We start from the raw sequence: 26308 nt of genomic DNA, 5'->3' as shown, positions 1-26308 counted from the left end.
AGATGGAGGTAGAAGGAACTCGTACGTTAGTGGCTTAGGCCAAGTGTTATTCACCGGTTGGAAAGGCCTACTCCTTAACTGAAACTTGATCAGTTACAGTGCTCGATGTGAACATTTTACAACTGGGACTCAATGGCATTGAGATAACTGACATTGCACTTTTCACATTTGGCAAAGGCAATATTACTTGCTAAAGTTCAGCTCTATTTGTTATCGTTCTCCCTTAGGGCAGCTGTGGATCCTGCTGGGCATTCAGTGCAGTTGGAGCATTGGAGGGACAGACCTTTAAGACGACAAAAAAACTCGTCTCCCTCAGTGAGCAGAACCTGGTCGATTGTTCATGGGAACAGGGGAATGCAGGATGTCGCGGTGGATGGATGGAAAATGCCTTTTTGTATGTACACAAAAATAATGGAATTGACTCTGAGGTTGGATACCCCTATACTGGGAGGGTGAGTAATCTTCTTCACAGCTACATTAATCATGGTGATATTCAGTGAAGTTCTTTTTTAAACTGGTGCACATATTTGATGCAGATTCAGGAAAAGTGTAAAGACTATGTTCCGTCATTACTGTGCTTTGTCATCTGTACCAGGGTTCAAATCCAGTCCATGCTCGTATTTTCTGATAGTGGCCTTATGGGCTCCAGAGCACAATTTAGAGATTTAGAGATGTGGTCACACTTTAACACGAGTGTGAGGAGGCAGAAAGGGAAGGCAGTGGCCACCATACTGCCAGAAAGAGCAAGCGTCCTTCTCCCTCTCACAAATTGGTTCTTCAGGGGAACAGCCAGATCCAGGAGTTGGACTGCTCAAGGAACTCAGTTACATAGGAGGAGAGGCAGAAGAGTGAGACAATAGTGATGGTGAAATAGTGACAGAGTGAAAGTAGGGGGGAGGGGAGGCATCTCAGTAGCTGAAGACAAAACTCTGGAAAGTGTGTTGCCTCCCTGGTGAAGGATGTGATTGAATATATACAGGAAAGAAAACAGCCACAGGTTTTCTTCATATGACGATAGGCAGAGGGATGAGGCTCAGCAGGCAGAGGTTAGTGAGCTAGGGAAAAGGTTAAAAAGTGGAAACTTAAAGATGGTCATCTCTGGGCTGGAGAGAAAGAGTGTGTGTGTGTGTGTGTGTGTGTGTGTGTGTGTGTGTGTGTAAGTGGTGCTGATGTGCTTCAGATTTATGAGGAATTGGGACTTCTACAAGCCACCTTAACAGGTCTGGGACCTTGGGGTATTGGTGTGGGTCAAGGTTGCTAGTATGAGGAGGATTTAAACTGCCTTGAATGTGGAGGGAATCAGAACATGAAGGAGGAAGAGACCATAAAGGTCAGCTGCTGGAGACTCAGGAATGAGTGTTTGTAAATAACAGGTAACGATAACTAGAACATATTCAGAAGGGGGAGTGAATGTAGAGTCAAAGTAAGGAAATGTGAGGATAGAACTAATGGCGCTTTATCTGAATATACACAGCATTCATTACAAGATGGATGAGATGAAGGTACAAATAAGAATAAATGGGTTTGATCCTGCCGCATTAAGGAGATAAGGTTGAAAATTGACCAAGGCAGGGAACTGAATATTTTGGCATATGAGAAACTTCCAAAGAAATGGAAAGCTGGTCGAGCAGCTTGGACAATAAAGAATGAGATTACTGTTATGGTGAGGAACAGCATTGACTCAGAACACAGGGTGTGGAATCAGGTGGAGGCAAAGAGCAGTAGGGGTAATTAGTCACTGATGGGAGACTTGTATCAGCTTTCTAACAGTAGCTAAACTATGGGACAGTTATGGGGTATTTGTAGAAAAGATGCTGCAATAAATATGGGTGATTAAAATTTTTATATAGATTGGACAAATTGAATTGACAAGGGTAGTCTTGAGAATGAGTTCACAGGGTATATTCAGAATAGGCTCTTGGCAACATTGAGAAATCAACCAAAGAGCAAGCTAGTTTTGACCTAGAACTTTGTAATGAGACAGGGTTACTGTAATAACTTCATGGTGAAAAGCAACTTCCAGAAAAGTGACCATATTCAGAATTTCAAATTGTTTGATTATGACTCTGGGACTGAAGACTGAAATAATTCAAAGGCAAAGACAAGAGGTGACTAAAGTTTACTGGAAAATAGATTAAAGGGTAAGACACCAGATCAGTAGAGGCAGATACTTAAGGAGATAATTTGTAAATCTCAGCAGAAATATGTTCTGTTAAGAAGGAAAGCCATATGATAAGGATGAATAACTAAAGAAGTTAAAGATGGTATCAATGAAAAATAAAGACTTAAAATGCTGCAAAGATTAGTGGTAGGCCAGAGAATTGGGTAATTGTTAGAAACTAGCCAAGGACAACTGAAATTGATTACCAAACAGATGGAGTTTAAGAGTAACTTAGCAATTTATATGCAAATATAATAATAATTCTGCATGTAAATAAACAGGAAGGGTTAAGTAAACTGTGATCCCTTTCCTCAAGGTCTGATGCCAGGCAAATAACCTTTTCCTCAATGTCAACCAGACAAAGCGGATGGGTTATCGACCTCAGGAGAACTGGCACCACTCACTCCCCTCTGCACATCAGTGGCACAGGTGTGGAAACTGCAAGCAGTGTCAAACTCCTGAGAGTGCACACCTCGCACAACCTCTCATGGTCCAGAGCATGTTCTACACAATCGAGAAAGCTCACCAACACCTACCTCTTCTTTCTGAGGGGGCTTAGAGAGCTGGACTATGCAAGTCTACACTCACACAGCCCCCAGATGTGTAGCAGAGAGCATCCTACCATGCTACATCAAGGTATGGTACAGAAACTGCACTGCGCTGGACAGGAAAGCTCTACAACAGGGTTGTTAAAAGTGCTCAACGCATCACCAGCACCAGCCTACACACCATCAAGGAATATATAGGGAAAAGTGCTGGATAAAAGGCAGCAACATCATGGAGAATGCCACCCATCCCACTCATGGACTGTATCCCACTCCCATCAGGGAGGAGGCTACATACCATCCATGCCAGCACCACCAGACTCAAAAACAGTTACGCTCCCCAAGCAGTAAGGCTGATCAACACTCCGACCCACTAACCCATCCCACCACCACTACTTTATCGTTACCTGTCAGAGTTACCTAATGTAGAGACACTCCTGTGCCCAGCAATACTTTGTGGGCATACTTTACAAACTATTTAAGCTATCTTGTGTATTTATATTTATTGGGTTTTCTATTAGTGTTCATTACCTTGTGTTTTTTATGTGTTGCATCAGTTTCAGAGGAACAATTATTTTATTCTCCTTTACATTTGTGTACTGGAAATAACATTAAACAATCTTCAATCAAGAGGACAGGACTGGGAAATTAATTAAAGTCACAGTAAAGAATTGCACTTGCCATTGAGTGCAGTGGCACGGAAATGAGTGAGACTGACATCAGTGAGTTCAACACTGATTGAAAGTGCAATGTAGTTTGTGGAGTTTATTGGATTGGATCCTTCTGGTACTTTTTTTTAAGTTTAAGGACACTTCATTTCTCTGGAATATCACTGAATTTACAGAATACCTTCATTGGTCATTCCTTTGGGTTATATGATGATAACATTGTATTTACAGCATATTTTGTTTTTCTAAACAGGAGGGTCTCTGTGCTTATAAATCCGCATACAAAGCTTCCAGATGCTCCAATTACTATTTTGTTCCGCAAGGTAACGAACAAGCTCTAGCTCAAGCCGTGGCACAAGTTGGACCAGTTTCGGTTGCTGTCGATGCCACACATCAATCCTTTATGTTCTACCATTCAGGTAATGCAGTGTAGGCAGATTAGATGCCAGCGGGAGTTGTTCACGTATGATAGATGGCTTTACTGTATCTCCCTTGAAAATCAGCATTCAAGGACAACGTTGTCACAGATTATAGAACTTGAAGAAAACCATTTGTCCTGTTGCAAATATGTGCCAAGTACTGACTATTCTGTATAATGATATTTCATATCTGATACTGTAACATGTTAGAATTATTGGCTTTGATATTAACCCACAAGAAAGTCAAACAAAGAGGTCTTCAGACTTGCACGTGAAGAATTCACCTCAAAACTGTCATATTCAGCAAATTGCTGTGGAGAGATGGGCCCCCCCCATTAACATATTTAAATTGGTTTCCAATGTCGCAATTTGGATTTTAATTTGAGGGTCATTATTTCTGTGTAGATTTCCCAGGTGAAATATGAGCCATAAAAGCAGTCATTTCTGGAATAATTTTGGGATATTTGGAGAATCAACAAGGAACAAATATTGTTAATAATAATACGATTGGAAGGAGATAGCTCATTTAAATTGGAGTCCCAGAATAATACAGTCGAGAAATAGGCCCTTTGGACCAATTTGTTGATACCCATCTAAGCTGGTCATATTTGCCTTCATTTGGCCCATCTCTGTCTAAACCAGGGGTTCCTGACACGATCCGTGGACTTTTAGGTTAATGGTATTGGTCCATGGCATAAAAAGGTTGTGTACCCCTGCTCTAAACCTATCCTATCATGGACCTGTCCTAGTGTTCTTTAAATGTTGCATTGTACAGGCGTCAACCACTTCCTCTGGAAACTTGTTTCCTATATGCACCACACTATGTGAAATTGGCCCTTGGATACTCTCAGGTTAAACATCTACCATCTAGTTTTTGATTTCCTTTTTCTGAGAAATAGATTGTGTGTTTTCACCTTGTCTTGTGTCCCTCACGATTTTATACACCTTCATAGTGTCCTCACTTCCCTGCGCTCCAAGGAACAGAGTCACAGTCTGTTCAACCTTTTCCTATAACTCAGGCCCTGGAATCCTGGAAATATTCTCGTAAATCTCCTTTGTACTCTTTGCAGCTTAATGACATCCTTCCTATTACAGAGTAACCAAACTGCACATGGTACTTGAAGTGCAGCTTCACCAATGTTTTGTACAAGTGCAACATAACATTCCAACCCCTTTACTGAAGCAATGAAGATCAGTGATAACAAATGCCTTCTTCATCATCGTCTCTATCTGGTAAAAGAGAGTAAACATTTCAAGTTTAAGCATGACAAGAATGGAGGCTATGAGAAATGAAAATAAGTCCTTCTGCATTGTCATCCCCTTTCAGAATTCAAACAGTCTGCATTCTGGGGAATACAAATTTAGTGTATGTAATCTGATATCATGACCTGAAGACGTAACTCTGAGAACCTGAAAACATTCCGCTAAGTATTCCACGCTAATATGATCTTGTGTAGCCTGAATGAACACACAGATGTAGTCTAACCAGAGTTTTAAACAGCTGGAGGAAAACCTCCTTGCTCTAATATGCTAGCAATTTAATTATCAATGGTGATGTTCCATCCCTTTTATCATTATATCTTGTACCTGACTACTACATTTTAATGATCTGTGTTTGTGGATCTTCAGATTTCTTTACGTCATTCTAAAGCCCTTGAATCTATCCCTGCTTTCGTACTGAGTAGAAAACCTCGTAACCTATTCTGAGGTCAAAAATTACTGTGGATACTAGACATCTGAAATTAAGGCAGAAACACTGAAAACATGCTGCTGGTCAGGTAGCATCTGTGTTTTGATTCTTTAACCCTTTGTCAGAATTAGAACAAAGGTCTACAAGTCAGTTTTTGGTGGGAGAGAAGGTGGGGAGGGTGGGAATCACTGTCGTAGGTGAGTCAAAATGGCTTGTGGAGCAGGTACTCACACATACAACTCCTGTTCCGTGTAATGTGCAGTTAATAAGATGCCGTGGAACTTGCCTGACAGTCTGGACTTTTGTATGAAAAGGATGAGAAAAACTGAGCTGACATGAGATGGAAAATTCACCAGGTCAGGCAATATCAGTAGAAAAACAAACCATTAAAGGCTCGATGAGGGACACATCAAACTGTAAGACGGTAGACTTAGGCCATTCAGCCCATTGATTCTGCTCTGCTGTTCCATTATGGCAGTTTTATAATCCCTCTCAACTCCATTCTCCTGCCTTCTCCTAATAACCTTTGATGCCCTGACTAACCAAGAACATCAACACCCTCTATCAATTTGCTCAATGGCTTTGCCTCCAAAGCCATGTGTGGCAATAAATTCCACAGATTCACCACCCTCTGGCTAAAGAAGCTCCCCGTCATCTGTTCAAGGGCGATGTCCTTCTGTTCTGAGGCTGTGCTCTCTGGTTCCTGATGGATACACTAGAGGAAACATTCTCTCTATGTCCACTCTATCTAAGCCTTTCAATATTCAATGTTTCAGTGAGATCATCCCTCCATTCTTCTAAAATCTAATGAGTACCGGCCCAGGGCCATCTAACGATCGTCGCACATTAACCCTTTTGTTCCTAGAATCATTCTCATGAACCTCCTCTCGATCTGCATCAATGTCAGCACATCTTTTCTTAGATAAGGGGCCCAAAACTGCTCTCAATACTCCAAATATGGTCTGACCAATGCCTTATAAAGCCTCAGCATTACATCCTTGCTCTTATATTCTAGTCCTCTCAAAATGAATGCTAACATTGCATTTTCCTTCCCAACCACCAACTCAACCTGCACGTCAACCTTTAGGGAATCCTGTACAAGGACTCCCAAATCCCTTTTCACCTGATTTTTTTCATCTTTCTCTCTGTTTAGAATATAGTCTATGCCTTAATTACTTCTATCGAAGTGCATGACTATAAACTATACACAGATATATTCCCCACTATATATTCCATCTGCCTCTTCTCCACCCATTCTACCAACCTGTCTGCCCTTCTGCAGACTCTCTGCTTCCTTAACACTGCCTGTCTCACCTCCTATCTTTGTCTCTTTTGCAAACTTGACCACAAAACCATCAATTCCATCATCCAATCATTGACATATATTGTGAAAAGAAACAGACCCATTACTGACCCCTGTGGAATACCACTAATCAGCAGCAGCCAGTCAGAATAGGCCTCCTTTATTGCCACCCTTTGCCTCCTGCCAGTAGCCAATCTTCCATTATTGCTGGTATCTTTCCTTTAATACTACTGGCCTCTTATCTTGTTTAGCAGCCTCATGTGTGGCACCTTGACGAAAGCCTTATGAAAAATCCAAGTAAACAACATCCACTGACTCTTCTTTGTCTATCCTGCTTGTTAGACCTTCAAAGAATTCCAACAGATTTATCAGGCAAGATTTCCCCTGAAGGAAACCATGTTGACTTTGGTCTATTTATCATGTATTTCCAAATACCCTGAAATCTCATTGTTAATAATAGACTCCAAAATCTCCCCCAACCTCTGAAGTCAGGCTAACTGGCCTATAATATCATCTTCTACCACACTCCCTTTTAGAGATTGGAATGACATTCGCAATTTTCCAGTCCTCCAGAATCTAGCAATTGTGGAAAGATCATTACTGCTGTCTCCACAATCTTTTCAGAACCCTGGGGTGTAATCCATCTGATCTGACTTATGGACCCTCAGACCTTTCAGCTTCCCAAGCCCCTTCTACTTAGAAATAACAACTAAACTCATTTCTGCTCTGCTAGCCACTCTCATCTCTGTTTTATTCTTTATACACCTGAAAAAACTTCTGGTATTTTTATAAAAATTGATTGCCTAGCCTACCTTCATATTTCATCTTGTCTCTCCTTAACGCTTTTTAAATTGTCTTCTGTTGGTTCTTAAAAGCTCCTAAACCCACTAACTTCCCACTATTTTTGCTCTATTATATGGCCTCTGACTTCCCTTGTCAGCCACAGTTGCCTCATTCTCCCTTTAGAATATTTCTTCTTTGGGATGTACAGCATCTATTCTGTACCTTCCAAGTTGCTCCCAGCCATTGCTGTTCTGTTGTCATCCCTGATGGTGTTCCCTTCCAGTCAGCTTTGGTTAGTTCCTCTCTCATGCCTCTGTAATTCCCTTTCTTCCACTGTAATATTGATGTATTTGATTTTGTCTTCTCCCTCTCAAACTGCAGGATGAATTCTATCATGATCATTGCCTCCTAAGTGTTCTTTTTCCTTAAGCTCCCGAATCAAATCTGGTTCACGACACAATACTCAGACCAGAATTGCCTCCCCCCGACCCCCAGTGGGCTCCAATCACAAGCTGATCCAAAAAGCCACCTCAAAAGCCCTACAAAATCCCTCCCTTGGGACCTAGCACCAACATGATTTTCCCCACTTTACCTGCATATTGAAATCCCATGACTATCATAACATTGTCCTTATAACGTGCCTTTTCCACCTCTCATTGTAAATTGTATGGCACATCCTGGCTACTGTTCAGAGACCTATATATAAATTCCATCGGGGTGTTTTTGCCTTTGCAGTTTCTTAACTCTACCCATAAAGATTCTACATTTTCTGAGGATTTAATTTATTTTTTTTTTACTAACAGCCACCCCACAGTCTCTGCTTGCCTGCCTGACCTTTCAATACAATGAGTATACTTGGATGTTAAGCTCCCAACTATGATCTTTTTTTCAGCCATGACTTAGTTGTTGCCCATGACTTCATACCTGCCAATATACTCACACTCTCTCTCTTTGCCAAGCACAGAGAGGTAGAACAAAGGGAATTGCTCTGATGGTGTTAAGTCATGTTCTAGCTGAAATCAGTTGAGCTCCTCACACTGTAATGTGCTGCTGGTGAGGTTTCTATGTTACAAGGACATTCTGAGTCAGCCAAGTGGGAGACAGAGGAAAAGCAAGGCAGGCAGAACCAGTTCTTACATAGATGAGAATGCAGCCCCTCCATAATTCAGTGGTTGGTGGTGAGTCGCCTGAATACCAGACTAGATGTGAACCACTGCTTTACCTGGGAAGAGCGTTTGGGTACCTGGATGGTGGGGAGGGGAAAAGTGAAATGATAGGTGATACATTGGCTGTGGCTGCAAGGAAAATCTCCGTATGACAGGATGTGGTGAGCAGGGAGCATAGAGCTGACCAGAGAGCCACAAAGGGAGTGATCCCTACAAAGACTGAAAGGTGAGGGAGAGGAATACGTCTTTGGTGCTGAAATCTGTTTTTGGAATTGGCTGAGTTTATGAAGAATGATTCATTGAGTGTGGTTGATGATGGGACAGAAAGTGAGAATGAGGAGAACTCAGGAGGAGAAGGGGGTGAGAGCAGAAGTGTGGAAAAATAGATGATATGTGGTTACAGCTCTGTCCGCTGTGGTAGAGGGGAAGCCACAGTTAAGGGGAAAGAAAGATATTCTGTGCGAGATGGCTCGTCAGCAGATGACACTATGAAGTCTGTTTGGCATAGTTAGTCTCTATGCCATCATTACTACTTGCAGTGGCACTAACTAGTGTATTAGCTGCATTCTTTTTAACATAATTAACCACTCTATCAATAGTACATTGCTGGGAAATTAGTACTGACTTTATTAGCAATAGGCACTAACAAGGCCACATTTATTACCTTTCAGAAGATGGTCGTGAACTGCTTTTGTGAATTGTTGTGGTCCTTTTGGTGCTGCTGTTGCTACAGTGCTGTTGGGAGTACGGGATTTGGACTCAGTGATAACAAAGGAAGAGCCATGTATTTCCAGGGCAGGCTGGTAGGCAGGGAAGCTGCAAGGATGTCTTTTTCTGGCAATCACCTACTGGGGATCTTTGATTTCCACTTGCTGGAACCAGTGGAGACTCTGTTCCAATCAGACAAAGTCTTGTTACAGCTGTACAAAGCCCATAGCATCAGTCCAAATCACACTTTAGGGGTGTGAATCTAACCCACACCCTCTGACCCTGGGAAGAAAGCCACAGCCCACACACAAATCATTGAGATGGATATAAAAATGGAATCTGCAGTTGAAAGCTTTTAAAAAAAATTCTGAAACTGTTTCAGTTTAGTTTTGTAATAAGAAGACAGTACTGCTGCTGAGATTTTGCTGAGGAGTGTGTTATTTTTCTCCAGGTATTTATTATGAACCGAATTGTCAGACATACCTCATGAGTCACGCGATGCTGGTTGTCGGCTATGGAAGTGAACATGGACTGAACTACTGGATTGTTAAAAACAGGTATAGTCGCAGCATCAGATTTAAGTAAGAATACTTTAAATCCTCTTGCCATGTTGGCTCATTATTACTTTTAAGGATGTTTAAGAAAATATTGGCAGGTTGGTAAGGGTGGCAGGAGATGGGAAATTTCTATTTGTTTTTTCGGAAACTGACATCTAATTTACATCGCTGAACTGCAGCTTGGTACAGTGTAGGTTGGATGTCAACCGAGAATGGGAGAGATGCCCAGCAGGTCAGGCAGCAGCAGTGGAGAGAGAAACTGGCCGATGAACCTTCATCAGATTTAGGAAAAGTTAGACATCAAGTGTATGTTAGGTGAAGAAATTTTGGGTAGAGAGAACCCAGGGGGTGTCTGAGGGTGGAGGTGCAGTATCATAGTCATTCAGCGTGACATGAATCTGTCTCTGCTAATCATCAAGGCCCCATTCACACTAATTCTATGTTTTTTTCCCCATTTTCCCTTCCTTGTGCCATGTCATATGATGTGGGTGATCATGGTCTTTCCATGACCATGGCTATTCTTGGCAATTTTTTCTACAGAAGTGGTTTGCCATTGTCTTCTTTTGGGCAGTGTTTTTAGAAGATGGGTGACCCCAGCCATGATCAACACTGTTCTGAGATTGTCTGCCTGGCATCAGTGGTTGCATAACCACGACATGATATCCAGCAGCTGCTCATACAACGTCAAATTCTCTTATCTGTTGGGTACCTGTGCTCCTAGGAGCAAAGTCTACACAGGACAGTCCCTGACTCCAGTGGCCCTCAAATTCGAACCCATGTGCCCGGGCCGTTCAGGGTCACAGTCACTCTGTTCAAGATTCAGGACCATTCCACCCCCAAGGGGAAGAAATGTTGGGTACATTCCCTTAAACCACAGGAGCAGGCAGAGCAGGACAAGGGCTTGATTGTGCACTATAAATTTCTACCAGTTGCAGGAATTTATACTCTGCTTCCATTGTTAATCCCCATAGAGACATCCTGGGCAAACCCTTACCAGGGCACTGTGGCTCCCATATTTAAAGCTCTTGCCTTTTACAGACTCTATTCTCCATCAGCCTGTCCAAGTCTCCCTGATCTCCGGGACTTCTCTCTGTTCAATTTCCTTCCTTGCAGCATCTATTTTAGAAGGAGCAACCAATCTCCTGAAGCCAGAAGAGTATTTTTTTCATATTGTGGGCTCCTCTCTTTAAAGTTTAGCTTTCAAGTGTATACATGTGAGTGTACTGGAGAGCGTATATATGAAGGGTGGTGTACTAGACTTGCCTAACAATAGCGTAGTGCACAGCATGTACATATAGGACTGTGGACGTCAATGTTCTCAGCAGTATATGTATAGACAAGTTTAGTGGACATAATTAATACAGGGCAGTGTACAGGTTGTATGCTGAACTGTACTTGCATGACAGTGTACGTAGTGTATTGGATAATGTGTGTTCCGGTGTATACTGGACTGTGTATATCAGGGACAATACAGGCTCATATAGAATAATACTTTTAGGAAGTTAGACTGTACACAGACCTCAAAGGAGTATTCAGGGAAGCACTGACCACAGCAGTTGTTACAACAATAGTACTAAGTACAAGCCATGTTTACTAATTTGCCATTTCTTTAATATTTTCTAGCTACAGCACTCAATGGGGAAATCAAGGCTACATTTTGATGTCCAAAGATAGAGATAACAATTGTGGCATTGTAACACATGCTGTCTTTCCAGTGATTCTGGACTGAGTCTCACACTGTTATGCAGGAAGTGCTTCACCCTCTGCGTGTGACGGTGTGAGACAGAGAGCTTGCTGGTTTGCTTACTGTTGCTTTGTTTACAATTTTGTGTGGTGATATGAACATCGTCTGTCTTTCCTGGAAATCAAACTACTGTTTAAATTGTGAACACAGTGAATGCAATGCTTGTCGGATGATTGGAATTGGATGATAAACAAATCTTATTGATAATGTAATTCCTGTGACTACTTCCGAGCAGAGACAAGACCCTGTTGACCAGGGTACTCCTCATCCTCCTCCCCCTGAAGGGAGCAGCCTGGATGAAAAACTTGACACAGAAAGCCACTTGGCCCTTTGGCTCCAGTTGACTCTGAGTGGAGCAATCCCATCATTATACACCATTCCACATTTTGCTCGCAGCCCTGCAACTTCTGCTCTGAAAAGCTCACAAACTGTTCTGGTTCTTCAGTCATTTAACTGCACCAATAGCAGCTCCCAGTGATCAACTAAGCTACCAGCACTTCGATATTTTTTTTTGAATTGCTTCCACGGTTTTGCTTCATGGCTGTCTGGAGAAGACGAATCTCTGTATACTGCAAACATACTTCGATAATAAACGCATCTCAGACTGTGAATACCCAAATTGTGTAGAGCATGGTGACTGATTTTAAATCTTGCATTTAATTTTTCAACCTCCATGTCTCTCAAGAATGCAAGGGTTCAAAGACGCAAGCACATCAGTACAAAAACAGGATTAGCACTTAGTCAACTGGTCCCTTCAGACTCCAGCACGGTTCAGACAGAACGACACACAAAATGCTGGAGGAACTCAGCGGGTTAGGCAGCATCTATGAAGATTAATAAATAATCAATGTTTTGGGCTGAGACCGTTCTTCAGGACTGGAAAGGAAAGGGGAAGATGCCCGAAATAAAAAAGGTGGTGGGGAGGGGAAGAAGGACTAGCTAGAAGGTGATAGCCAGGTGGATGGGAAAGGTAAAGGGCTGGAGAAGAATGAATTTCTCCACTTTCTGCATTCCACAGGGATTGACCTCTCTAATTTCTTTGTTCATTTGTCTTCCCTCACTAATCTCCCATCCGGCACATACAAGCGACAGAAATGCTACACCTGGCCATTTACCTCCTCCCTTACCTCCGTTCAGGGCCACAAACAGTCCTTCCAGGGTCACCTCCAGGGTAGGCAGCCAGTGCAGAGTAACCCTGAGGCTGTTCCCCTCAACCACTTTGGATAATGTTGGGGGGAATGACCTACCAAGGTGAAGATGCAGTGACCTGATCTCTGGCATTGAGTCTGTCTTTGTGGCTCAGAAGCGAAGGGGGAAGAGGAGGAGCACAGTAGTGATAGAAGGTTCCATAATTAGAGGAGTGGGCAGCAGATTCTGTGGGCATGGAAGAGACACCTGGCTGATACGTTGCCTCCCAGGTGTCAGAGTCAGAGAAGTCTCACACTGGGTCCACAGCATTCAAAAGGGCGAGGGTGAACAGCTGGAAGACATGGTACATATTAGTACCAATAACGTGGGCAGAAAAAGGGAGGAGGTCCTGGAGAGAATATAGGGAGTTGGGTAGAAAGCTGAAAAACAGGACATCCAGGGTAGTAATCTCTGGATTCCTGCCTGCGCCACACATCAGTCAGGGCAAGAATGGGATGAATTGGCAGATGAATGCCTGGCTGAAGAGTTGGTGGGGGGGTGGGGGGGAAAGAGTCTCAGATTTCTGGATCACTGGGGTCTTTTTTTGGGAAGGTATGATCTGTGTGCAAAGAGAATGGGTAACATGTGAACCTAAGAGGGATCAATATTCGTGTGGGCAGTTTAGCAAGAGCTGTTGGGAAGTTTTAAACTAATTTGACAGGAGGGTGGGAATCAGAATGATAGGGCTGAGAAAGGGGAAGTTTGTATATATAAAAAAAACTCTGAGGAAGGACAGGCAGATGATAGGACAAAGTTACAGTCAGAGGGATGAGTTAACAGGAGGCCAACATTGAAAAGGGTGATCAATATAGGACTGGAAGTCTTATATTTGAATTTACACAGTGTGCAGAATAAGGTAACTGATCTTGTAGTGCAGTTAGAGACTGGCAGGTATGACATGGGCATCACTGAGTTGTGGCTGAAGGAAGATCACGGTTGGGGTCTTAACATCCATGGATTGAAAGGACAGGCAGGTAGGAATAGGGGGTGGAGTGACTATTTGGGTAAAAAAAATCAAATCCTCAATAACGCAGTGACATAGGATTGAAAGATGTAGAACACTTGTGGGTAGAGTAAAGAAACTGCAAGGGTTAAGAGACCCAGATGGGAGTTGCATCCAGGCCTCCCACCGGTAACCGGGTTGTGGGGGCACGTGCTATAACGAGGTTAGACAAACTTGTAAACCTCTTCTGCACCCTCTCCAAAGCCTCGATATCCTTCCTATAGTGGGGCAACCAGAACCGTATGTAATACTCCAGATGCAGCCCAGCTAGCATTTTAGAAAGCTGCAATATAACTTCCTGAGTTTTGAACTCAGTGCCCTGACTATTAATAGTAAGTGTGCCATATTCCTTCTTAATCTCCTTATCAACCTGTGTAACCACTTCCGTGGAGCTATGAACGATGCTCAGTAATCTGTTCAATGAATTAGATAGTTGTTAATTGGTGGTGATGATGCCCATGTAAGAAGACTTCATAGAGTTTATATGAAGTAATGGTTAATACAGACTCTATATAAAGTTTGTTAATGCAGAACGTCTCTTGTTCATGTGCAACATTCCTTCAACCCTGCATTAGTCTCAACCCCTAGATTAAATTTTATCAACCATGATCTGTCTGAAAGGTAAACACAAGAGATTCTGCAAATGCTGGGAATTCAGAGTAACACACAGAAAATGCACGAGGAGCTCAGCCGATCAGATGGCACCTATAAACAGTCAATGAGACCCTTCTTCAGGAGTGGGAAGGAAGGGGGGAGATGCTAGAATTAAAAGGTGGGGCGAGTGGAAGGAGGACTAGTTAGAAGGTGATAGGTGAAGCCAGGTGGGTGGGAAAGGGCTGGAGAAGAAGGAATCTGATAGGAGAGGAGGGTGGACCATGGGAGATAAGAAAGAAGGAGGGGCACCAGAAAGAGGTGAGGGCAAAAGAGGAAGAAAAAGAGGGCAGAGTGGGGACTAGGAGAGAGGGAAGGGGAGTGAAAAAATAGTTACTGGAAGGAGAAAGTGATGTTCATACCATCAGGCTGGAGGCTGCTCAGACAGAATAAGTGCTGTTTCTCCCCTACCTCAAGAGTGGCCTTGTTATGGCAAAAGAGGAGGCCATGGACTGACATATTGGAATGGGAACTGGGATAGGAATTGATCTGCAACTGATCTTCAGCACGCTGTATTCTTTTCCAGTGGACTACACTGTCCACAACTCCACCAATATTGGTATCATTCACAGACTTACTAACTTTCCCATTTATATTTTCATCCAAGTCATTCATACACATCACAAACAGCAGAGTTCTCAGCACAGATCACTGTGGAACTTCACTAATTACAGATCTCCAGTTCGAATATATCCCTTCAACCACTACCCTGTCTTCTTTGGCTGGCACCAGGGCAGGAATGGATTCTCAATATTCCTGGATTTCAGTGCTTTCAAAGGGATGGGGGGGAGGGGAGGAGGGGTGGCATTACTGGTCAGGGATACTATTACAGCTACAGAAAGGGTGGGTAATGTAGCAGGATCCTCTTAAGTCAGTATGGGTGGAAGTCAGGAAAAGGAAGGGAGCAGTTACTCTACTGTGGGTATTCTATAGGCCCCCTGGTAGCAGCAGAGATACAGAGGAGCAGATTGGGAGGCAGATTTTGGAAAGGTGCAAAAATTACAGGGTTGTTATCATGGGTGACTTTAACTTCCCTAATATTGATTGGCACCTGATTAGTTCCAAGAGTTTAGATGGGGCAGAGTTTGTTAAGTGTGTCCAGGATGGATTCCTGTCACAGTATGTGGACAGGCTGACTAGGGGGAATGCCATACTAGATCTAGTATTAGATAACAAACCGGGTCAGGTCACAGATCTCTCAGTGGGTGAGCATCTGGGGGACAGTGACCACCGTTCCCTGGCCTTTAGCATTATCATGGAAAAGGATAGAATCAGAGAGCACAGGAGAATTTTTAATTGGGGAAGGGCAAATTATGAGGCTATAAGGCTAGAACTTGCGGGTGTGAATTGGGATGATATTTTTGCAGGGAAATGTACTATGGACATGTGGTCGATGTTTGGACATCTCTTGCAGGATGTTAGGGATAAATTTGTCCCGGTGAGGAAGATAAAGAATGGTAGGGTAAAGGAACCATGGGTGACAAGTTAGGTGGAAAATCTAGTCAGGTGGAAGAAGGCAGCATACATGAGGTTTAGGAAGCAAGGATCAGATGGGTCTATTGAGGAATATAGGGAAGCAAGAAAGGAGCTTAAGAAGGGGCTGAGACAAGCAAGAAGGGGGCATGAGAAAGCCTTGGCGAGTAGGGTAAAGGAAAACCCCAAGGCATTCTTCAGTTATAGATAGATAGGTAGATATACTTTATTGATCCCGAGGGAAATTGGGTTTCGTTACAGCCGCACCAACCAAGAATAGAGCATAAATATAGCAATACAAAAACCATAATCAAACAACAAAATGCAAACTATGCCAGATGGAAAAAAGTCCAGGACCAGTCTATTGACTCAGGGTGTCTGACCCTCCACGGGAGGAGCTGCAAGTTCGATGGCCACAGGCAGGAACGACCTCCCGTGCCGCCCAGTGTTTGAATCTCGGTGGAATGTGGCCAAAGTCCAACAGTAAAAAGTTCAATATCCGGTCAACAACATGTTCCTTGATCGTAATATGACCCGGATTGCACCATCTGTTGTTAACCAGAACAATAACCACCCAACTCCTTTACGCTTACCGCTCTCAGTGCACTTCTGGTCAGCCGGAATGGTCTGGAAGCCGTCCATGGAGAAGTTTTGATCGGGTATGTCCTCGTGCAGACCCGTTCCAGTGAAACACATAACACTGCACTCCCGAAATGTTCTCTGACGCCTGGCTAGCGCCGTGAACTCGCCATTTTATTACCCACCGAACTCCTTTCTCCACAAGTCTCTGTTGTCTCAACCTGGTCCTCTTTCCTCAACTTTGTGATCCCCCTCTGCATCCTCTGTGTGTTTTCCTCCAGATTTCAGCAGGGGTATCCGCTGCTCTGCTCGCTAAACCGGTCGGCATTAGCGCAAGCAGCTGGTCATTGGAATGAACAATGCAACCTTGCTTCCGTCCTGCGTGTCGGGATGGAACTATTTCCTATTTATTTAACTATTTATGTGAAGGAAAAAAGGATGACAGGAGTGAAGGTAGGACAGATTAGAGATAAAGGTGGGAAGATGTGCCTGGAGGCTGTGGAAGTGAGCGAGGTCCTCAATGAATACTTCTCTTCGATATTCACCAATGAGAGGGAACCTGATGATGGTGAGGACAATATGAGTGAGGTTGAAGTTCTGGAGCATGTTGATATTAAGAGAGAGGAGGTGTTGGAGTTGTTACAATACATTAGGACGGATAAGTTCCCAGGGCCTGACAGAATATTCCCCAGGCTGCTCCACAAGGTGAGGGAAGAGATTGCTGAGCCTCTGGCTAGGAGCTTTATGTCCTCGTTGTCCACGGGAATTGTACTGGAGGATTGGAGGGAGTTGAATGTTGTCCCCTTGTTCAAAAAAGATAGTAGGGATACTCTGGGTAATTATAGACCAGTGAGCCTTACGTCTGTGGTGAGAAAGCTTTTGGAAAAGATTCTTAGAGATAGGATCTATGGGCATTTAGAGAATTAAGGTCTGATCAGGGATAGTCAGTATGGCTTTGTGAAGGGCAGATCGTGTCTAACAAGCCTGATAGAGTTCTTTGAGGAGGTGACCAGGCATATAGATGAGGGTAGTGCAGTGGATGTGACCTATATGGATTTTAGTAAGGCATTTGACAAGGTTCTACACAGTAGGCTTATTCAGAAAGTCAGAAGGCATGGGATCCAAGGAAGTTTGGCCAGGTGGATTCAGAATTGGCTTGCCTGCAGAAGGCAGAGGGTTGTGTTGGAGGGAATACATTCAGATTGGAGGATTGTGACTAGTGGTGTCCCACAAGGATCTGTTCTGGGACCTCTAATTTTTATGATTTTTATTAACGACCTGGATGTGGGGGTAGAAGGGTGGGCTGGCAAGTTTTCAGACAACACAAAGGTTGGTGGTGTTGTAGATAGTGTAGAAGATCGTCAAAGATTGCAGAGAGACATTGATAGGATGCAGAAGTGGACTGAGAAGTGGCAGATGGAGTTCAACCCAGAGAAGTGTGAGGTGGTACACTTTGGAAGGACAAACTCCAAGGCAGAGTACAAAGTAAATGGCAGGATACTTGGTAGTGTGGAGGAGCAGAGGGATCTTGGGGTACATGTCCACAGATCCCTGAAGGTTGCCTCACAGGTAGATAGGGTAGTTAAGAAAGCTTATGGGGTGTTAGCTTTCATAAGTCGAGGGATAGAGTTTAAGGGTCATAATGTAATGATGCAGCTCTATAAAACTCTGGTTAGGCCACACTTGGAGTACTGTGTCCAGTTCTGGTTGCCTCACTATAGGAAGGATGTGGAAGCATTGGAAAGGGTACAGAGGAGATTTACCAGGTTGCTGCCTGGTTTAGAGAGTATGCATTATGATCAGAGATTAAGGGAGCTAGGGCTTTACTCTTTGGAGAGAAGGAGGATGAGAGGAGACATGATAGAGGTATACAAGATATTAAGAGGAATAGATAGAGTGGACAGCCAGTGCCTCTTCCCCAGGGCACCACTGCTCGATACAAGAGGACGTGGCTTTACGGTAAGGGGTGGGAAATTCAAGGGGGATATTAGAGGAAGGTTTTTTACTCAGAGAGTGGTTGGTGCGTGGAATGCACTGCCTGAGTCAGTGGTGGAGGCAGATACACTAGTGAAGTTTAAGAGACTACTAGACAGGTATATGGAGGAATTTAAGGTGGGGGCTTATATGGGAGGCAGGGTTTGAGGGCGGCACAACATTGTGGGACGAAGGGTCTGTACTGTGCTGTACTATTCTATGTTCTTTGCACAAGCCAGTTCTGGATCCACACAGCCAATTTGCCGCAGACCCCATGCTAATTTTCTGGATTAGCCTCCCATGAGGGACCTTATCAAATGCCTTACTAAAATCCATGTAGACAACATACACAGTTCTAACTTCATTAATTATTGGCTAGCTTACTTCATATTTCATTCTTTCTCTCTTCATGGCTTTTTAGTTGCCTTCTGATGGTTTTTAAAAGCTTCACAATCCTCTAACTTCCCAGTAATTATTGCTTAATTAAATGCCCTGCCATTTCCTTTTATGCTGTCTTTGACTTTCCCTGTTAACCACGGTTTCCTTGCCCTTCCTTTAAAATACTTCTTTATCTTTGGGAGGCATCTTTCCAGCACCTTATGAATTGCTCCCAGAAACTCCAGCCATTGCTGATCTGCCATCATCCCTGCTCATATTCCACTCCATTCAACTTTGGCTACCCCCTCTCTCATGCCTCTGTAATTCCCTTTACTTCACTATGATACTGATACATCTGATTTTAGCTTCTCCTTCTCAAACTTCAGGGTGAATTCTATCACATTATGATCACCGTCTCCTATGGGTTACCTTACTTTCAGTTCCCTAATCAAATTTGGATCATTACATAACACCCAATCCAGAAATGCCATTCCTCTCGTGGGCACAACCACAAGCTTCTCTAAAGCGCCATCTGGCAGGCATTCTACCATTTTCCTCTCTTGGGATCCAGCACCAATGTCATTTTCCCAATCTACCTGCATATTGCAACCCTCCATGTCTATCGTAACATTGTACTTATTACATGTCTTTTCCATCTTGGGTTGTTTTCTCTAGAGCAGTGGAGGCTGAGGGGAGACCTGATAGAGGTTTACAAGATTGAGAGGTATAGATAGAGTAGACAGTATCTTTTTTTTTAAAAAAAAAAGGGTTGAAATGTCTATTACCAGAGGGCACAGGTTTAAGGTTAGAGGGGGTAATTTCAAAGATGTGAGGGGTAAGAATTGTTCTTTTTTACAAACACACAGAGCAGTGGGTGCCTGGAATGCACTGCCTGTGGTGATGGTAGAGAAAGATACATTAGAGACTTAAGAAATGTTTAGAAAGGCACAAGAATGTGAGGAAAATGGAAGGCTATGGACATTATGTAGGGAGAGAGGATTAACTTAGTTGGCCATTTGATTACTAATTGAATTGGCTAGGCACAACTTTGTGGGCTGAATGGCCTGTTTCTGTGCTGTACTCTTAAAATCTGGAGGAACTCAGCAGGTCAGGCAGCATCTATGGAGAGGAATTAACAGTCGGTGTTTCAGGCCAGAACCCTTCATTAGAACTGACGTGTTTATCATCCTCAAATCTTTCATGCACCCTTTCTAGTTTCACCACATTTGTTTTAACAGGGTGACAAAACTGTACACAGTGGCTGCACCAATAACATAGATCTGCAACATAATGTTACAAATCCTTTACTCAGTACTCTGACTGCTGAAGGCCAGTGTACAGAACACCTTTTTCACCACCTCATCAACCAGCGATGGCACTTTCAATGTGCTATGCACTTTTACTCCAGGTCATTCTGTGCCATTACACACCCAAATGCCCACAGTTCATAGTACAAATCCTACGCTGGTTTGACTTCCTGAAACATATCACCTCACACTTAAGTATACTGCAAATTCATTTGCCATTCCTCAGTCCACTTCCTTAACTGACTAGGATCCAATTGTAATCCACAATTAACAACCTTCTTCACTATCAAACAGGCTTCATAATTTAATGTCATCTGCAACCTTATAGACCAAGCCTTGTGCATTCATATCCAAATAACAAGAGTCCTAACACCAACTCTTACCCCCCTCCCACCCCAACAGCACACCACTAGTCACTGGCCTCCATTCTGAGGAGCAACCTTCAACATCCACCTTCCTATCTCTGAGCCAATTTTCAATATGTCTGACTAGCTCTCCCTGGATTCTGTGGGACATTATCTTTCAGACTCGTCTATTATCTGAGGATGCACTTGGCCAGGCTCTGGGGATTTATCCACCTTAATGGACTGTACAGCTGAAAATACCTCCTTCCTGTCCTCAAACATCTCTACTTGTTTCACTTATCACTTGAACAACCATGATTTTCTCCTCAGTAAATACTGAAGAGAAATATTTGTTTAAAATCTCAAGACATAGGGAGCTCTGCTGATTTCTAAAGGGACCTACTCTCCCTGGCCACCCCTTTCATTTTTAATATATTTCTAAAAACTTGGGATTTTTCTTAACTGCTCCTGGACACTTGCTGTCATGCTCTTAAAAGCCTCCCATTTGCAAGTTGCTCCTTTCTCTTCTAATAGGCTCACCCAATCAGCCTCTGCTGGTTCCTGTCTAATTTTAGTCACCTATCTATTTGAAGCCTGTACCCTGGATGCAACCACCTCGAGTCTCATCTCTGAGATTCTCAGCTTCCCCAGTGGGCCTGTAATGGCAACGGCCTTCCCAATGGGCCAGTTTCTGGTCTGTCAGGAGCTTCAGCTGGGTGTACTTCCCACAGATGTAGTCATCATGGAGATGAAGAGGTTCTCTGACTTCCCACATCTGGCAGGAGGGACATTCCACTGCTATCCTGCCAGCATTGAATCAATTACTAAGGCTGAGCATCGTAGATGAACCTTACCTATTCCCCTTCAACAAAACATCTTCAACTAAGGTATCCACACCCCAATCTCCCAATTTATAATTCAAAAGGCTACTTCAGTTAATCTTATTTTTCTCTAATTGGATAAAATGCCATTCAATTAACCAATCAATGAGTCCTGCCTTTTCATAGTTCCTATTCTCACTCCGAGCACCTGGGCCACTTAACCTCTTCACACTGAATCCTCTTGAGCCAAATCCTCCCTTCCCCAATTTCAGAAGAGAGTTCTAAATTTTGTGAATTAACTTCTTGAGCAGCTGGCTTCAGACGACTGTAGCCTTTTGTATGATAGTTAAATGCTTGGAGCCAATGTGGGATATTCAGCATCAAGCACCAAAGGCAGGTCATAAAACAATACACAGCCCCTGACTATGTCTTGATTCAATACCACTGCACCAAAGTTACAGTGCCACTTAACTGTGTAGCACTGGTAAAATAGTAACTCACAGTGGATGAAGTACTTTGAGTTGTGTTAATACAGACCTTAAATCCATGTATAATGCTGGACACTAGTGTCATTAACAAGGACAGAGTCAGACAGAGGGAAGGACTGCACACAAACAGGCCCTTCAGCCTACGAGTCCACAGTGATCCTCAACCACCCATTTACATTCTTTCTACAAAAATTGCATTTTGTTTTACTCTTCCCATATTCTCATAACCCCAAACTCTACCACTCAGGGGCAATTCATAGCAGCCAACAAACTCTTTAACCTGCATGTCTTTGTGATGTGGAGGAGACCCATAGTCAGAGTGCGAGAGTAAGCAAACTGCACACAGACAACACCTGAGGTCAAGATTGAATACGGATCACTGGGTCTGTGAGCCTATGCCCTGGTGTCTCTACCTACAGCACCACCAGACGTTCTCCTGCAGTTCCACCTATCAAGCTGTAATTGTATTAAAGGTATTTCATCCTTTGTCTATTTACTAAAGCATTCACTAGGCTGTGATGTATTGAGCTCCTTCTGAGGCTCACTGGGTAAACGTAGAGCTTGTGGAGTAAGGCAGCCTGATTAGTCTCCAAATAAAACAATTTCTGTGGAACAGCATTTATAGAACATACAAGATATTCACAGATCAGAAACTTTTAAATACTGTTCTTCCTACCTTCCCGAATTTATATTCAACGGGTATTTTGGAAAAAAAATTAGATTTAAATCCTATATAATAGCAACTATTTATAATATAATTATGAAAATATGTTCAGACGTATCTAATAAAGTTAAGACTGATTGGGAAAGGGAACTTTACTTTACCGATTGAAAAATGGGAAAAAATTCTTCAATTAGTTTACTCATTCTCTATATGTGCTAAACATGCATTGATACAGTTTAAAGTTGTACATAGGGCTCATATATCTAAGGATAAATTAGCTCATTATTACTCTCATGTAAATCCTGTATGTGATAGATGTCACTCTGAGATAGCTTCTTTAACTCATATGTTTTGGTCATGTCCTTCTTTGAAAAAATACTGGAAAGATATTTTTGATATTATTTCAACTGTTCTGAATATTGATTTATAACCTCACCCTATTACCACAATTTTTGGGTTATCAATGATAGAACCAAATCATTTAACCTCTTTGCCTCGTCGGATCGTCGTATTTCTTACATTAAAGGCTAGAAGATCCATTTTGCCGAATTGGAAAGAGATCAATCCTCCCACCATATTTCATTGGTTCTCTCAAACTATGTTGTGTTTAAACTTAGAAAAAATTAGCAGTGTTATTTATGATCCCTCTATTAAATTCGAAAAGACTTGGAGACCATTTATTCAACACTTCCATAGGATGTAATTTGACCTTTTCCAAACATATTCTATTTCTTTTTAATACGTGTCGAGAGGAGTGGAGTCGACGACACTAATGGTTCTTTTTTTTGATATACATAACAGCCCATGTCTTTCTTTTTTAGTTTAGTTTAGTAGTATTGTTTAGGTTAGTTTCTCTTTTGGGGTGTACATTTTTTTCCTTTTCCATGTTATATTTAAAAAAAAATTTGTATATTATATTTGTATCCTGTATGATTGGGAGGTTTAATACCCGTGTGTTAACTGGGTTTATATTTAAAATATGTTAGTTACAACAATGTAATCCCAATAACTTTGTATCAATACTATGTTGTGTTTATCATTATGAAACTAATACAAAGATTGAAAAAGAAAGAAAGAAAAGAAAGAACATGCAACACTAGACAGGCCATTCAGCCCACAATTCTGTGTCAATCTTGATGCTAATTTATACTAAATTTCCTCCTCCAGTGTACAATCTATATCCCTCCATTCTCTTCATATTAAACTCCAGCAGACTGCCTGATTCCACTACTGTCCCTGGTAACCCATTCCAGGCACCTTGTATTCTCTGCATAAAAAAAACATTTATACTGTCTATGCCTCTTGTAATTCTAAAAACTTTTATCAGATTTCTCTTCAGCCTCTGATGCCTTAGGGAGAGCAAAGAAAGTGTGTCCAAAGTTTCCTTACGGCTTGCACCTTCTAATCCAGGCAGTGATAGGCCTTTTCTGAACTTTTCCCACAATGTCCACAGATTTCCTACAATGTGGCATCCAGAGTCTAAATGCAGTCTGAACAAAGTTATATATTGCTGGAGGGTGATTTCCTTACTCTTGTACTCAACACCTCCACCCATGAAGGCAAGTATGCCATACACTTTATCCCTTTCACAGCCACTTCCGGTGAACTATGGACCTATGTCCCATGATTCCTCTGTGCCTCAATGCTATTAAGGAGAGCACCATTAACTGTATGTTTTCTCCTTCCATTTGACCTCCCGATGGGCAACACTCACAGTTGCCTGGATTAAACTTTATTACCACTTCTTTTATTATATCCCACTGCGTTCTTTGATAGTTCTTAAAACTGTCCACAACTCCACCAATCTTGGTGCCATCCGCAAACATGCTAATCCACTCATCTGCATTTTCATCCAAATTATTGATATATATTCACAAAACAGAGTTCCCCACACCAATGCTTGGAGAATACCACTGGTCATTGACCCTCAGCCAGAAAAAAATTGCCTTCCACCTCTACTCTCTGTATTCTATGGGCAAACCATTTCCGAATCTAAACTTGCAATTAACCCTTTATATTTTAATCTAATCTACCACGGGGGACTTTATCAAATGGCTCACTGTAGAGAACTTGCACTGCCTTACTATCAGCAAGAGTTTTGTTACCTCCTGACAATACTCAATCATTTGTAAGGTATGACCTGCCATGCACAAAGACATGTTGAATGTCCCTAAGCAGGCCATGTCTTTCCAAATGTGCATAAACCTGCCTTTCAGTATCTTCTTCAATACTTCCCTACCACTGACATGAGGCTCACTGGCCTGTAGTTACCTGGATTATCCCTATTTCCCCTCTCAGACAAAAGCACAACATTTGTGGCTCTCCAGTCCTCCAGGTCCCTGCCTGTTGATAATGAGGGCACAGGGATCCTTGTCAAAGGGCCAGCAAGCTCCTCACTTGCTTTCTTTCGATATTTTGGGATATTTGCCATCAGGCCCGGGGGACCCATCCATCTTGATGTTTTTCAGAAGACCAAGTGCTGCCTTCCAAACCTCAAATGGCCCAGCAGATTAGCACGCTCCACTTTGTCCTCACTGTCCTCCAGTTCATCCTTCCAGGTCAATACTGAAACAAAGTACTCATTTACTACCTTGCCACTTGCTCTGACTCCAAGCACAAGTTCCCTTCCTTATCCTTGAGTGGACCTACCCTCCCCTTAGTTATCATCTCTTTCTTAACACAAGTACAAAATGCCTTGTGATTATCCTTGACCCTGCTGCCTAAGGACATTGTGGCCCCTTGTGGCCTTTTATAATTGCCTGTCTGAGCACTTTCCTGCTACCTTTATATTCCACAAAGGTCCAATCTGATTTTTGCTTCCTAAACCTGATGCATGTTTCCTTTTCCCTCCTGACTAAAATTAGGACCACTCGTGTACATTCTCACTACTAGATGGACAACCCACAAACTGTTTCAAGAACCCCTCTTGGATGCATTGAAGACATCCTCCTTTTCTGAGCTTCATGTATTAAAGAATCAATACCACAGAAGTTAAAGTCCCCCACGATGACAACCCTGTTGTTTCTGTACTTTTCCATAATCTGTCCTCATATCTGTTTCTCCATCACGGTGGCTGTTGTGGGACCTATAATATAACCTCATCAGTGTAATTGTACTTGTGCTGTTTCTGAACTCCACCCAAACGACTCTGTGGATGGTTCCTCCAGTGTGTCCTCTCTGAGTACTGCCATGACATTCTCCCAAATCACTACTGCAACCCCTCCACCTCATTACCCACCCCATCACATCTAAATCAACGAAACCCAGGCATGAGTTGCCAATCCTGTCCCTCACACTACCAGATCTCTGCAATGGCAACAGCATCATTCACTTACAAAGCCAGGTGCAGATTAGGATGAGTCACCATGTTTTATGTAGGGGAGATTATGTCTTGCAAATCTGATTGATTGATCTATGCATGTATGTATGTATGTATGTATTTATTGATTGATTGTGATACAGTGTAGAATAGGCCCTTCAAGCTGCAAGCTCTGATTTAACCCCAGCCTAACCATGGGACAATTTACAATGACCAATTAGCTTACCAATCGGTATGTTTTTGGACTGTGGGAGGAAACCCATGGGGCAATGTACGAACTCCTTACAGGCAGTGGTAGGAATTGAACCCAGGTCGCCCGTACTGTAAAGCATTGAACTAACCACTATGCTACCATGCCTTTTGAGGATGTAAGTA

The 26308-nt window shown here is 42.7% G+C and overlaps 1 protein-coding gene across 1 annotated transcript in view; it reads left to right on the top strand.

Annotated features, from left to right (window-relative positions):
- The window catches only part of LOC140188290 (cathepsin K-like), a 36346-nt gene extending 23983 nt beyond the window's left edge, over positions 1-12363 (top strand). The window contains exons 5-8 of the mRNA XM_072244394.1: positions 228-452; positions 3628-3793; positions 9895-10000; positions 11624-12363. Of these exons, the coding sequence (XP_072100495.1) occupies positions 228-452; positions 3628-3793; positions 9895-10000; positions 11624-11729 (603 nt within the window). The 3' untranslated portion in view covers positions 11730-12363. The remainder of the gene's footprint in view (positions 1-227; positions 453-3627; positions 3794-9894; positions 10001-11623) is intronic.
- The last annotated feature ends 13945 nt before the right edge of the window (positions 12364-26308 follow it).

The sequence above is a fragment of the Mobula birostris genome, chromosome 26 (assembly GCF_030028105.1).
Source record: "Mobula birostris isolate sMobBir1 chromosome 26, sMobBir1.hap1, whole genome shotgun sequence".
Taxonomy (NCBI): Eukaryota; Metazoa; Chordata; class Chondrichthyes; order Myliobatiformes; family Myliobatidae; genus Mobula; species Mobula birostris.
Note: the sequence above shows the minus strand (reverse complement) of the source record. Positions and strands in the feature narration are given on the sequence as shown.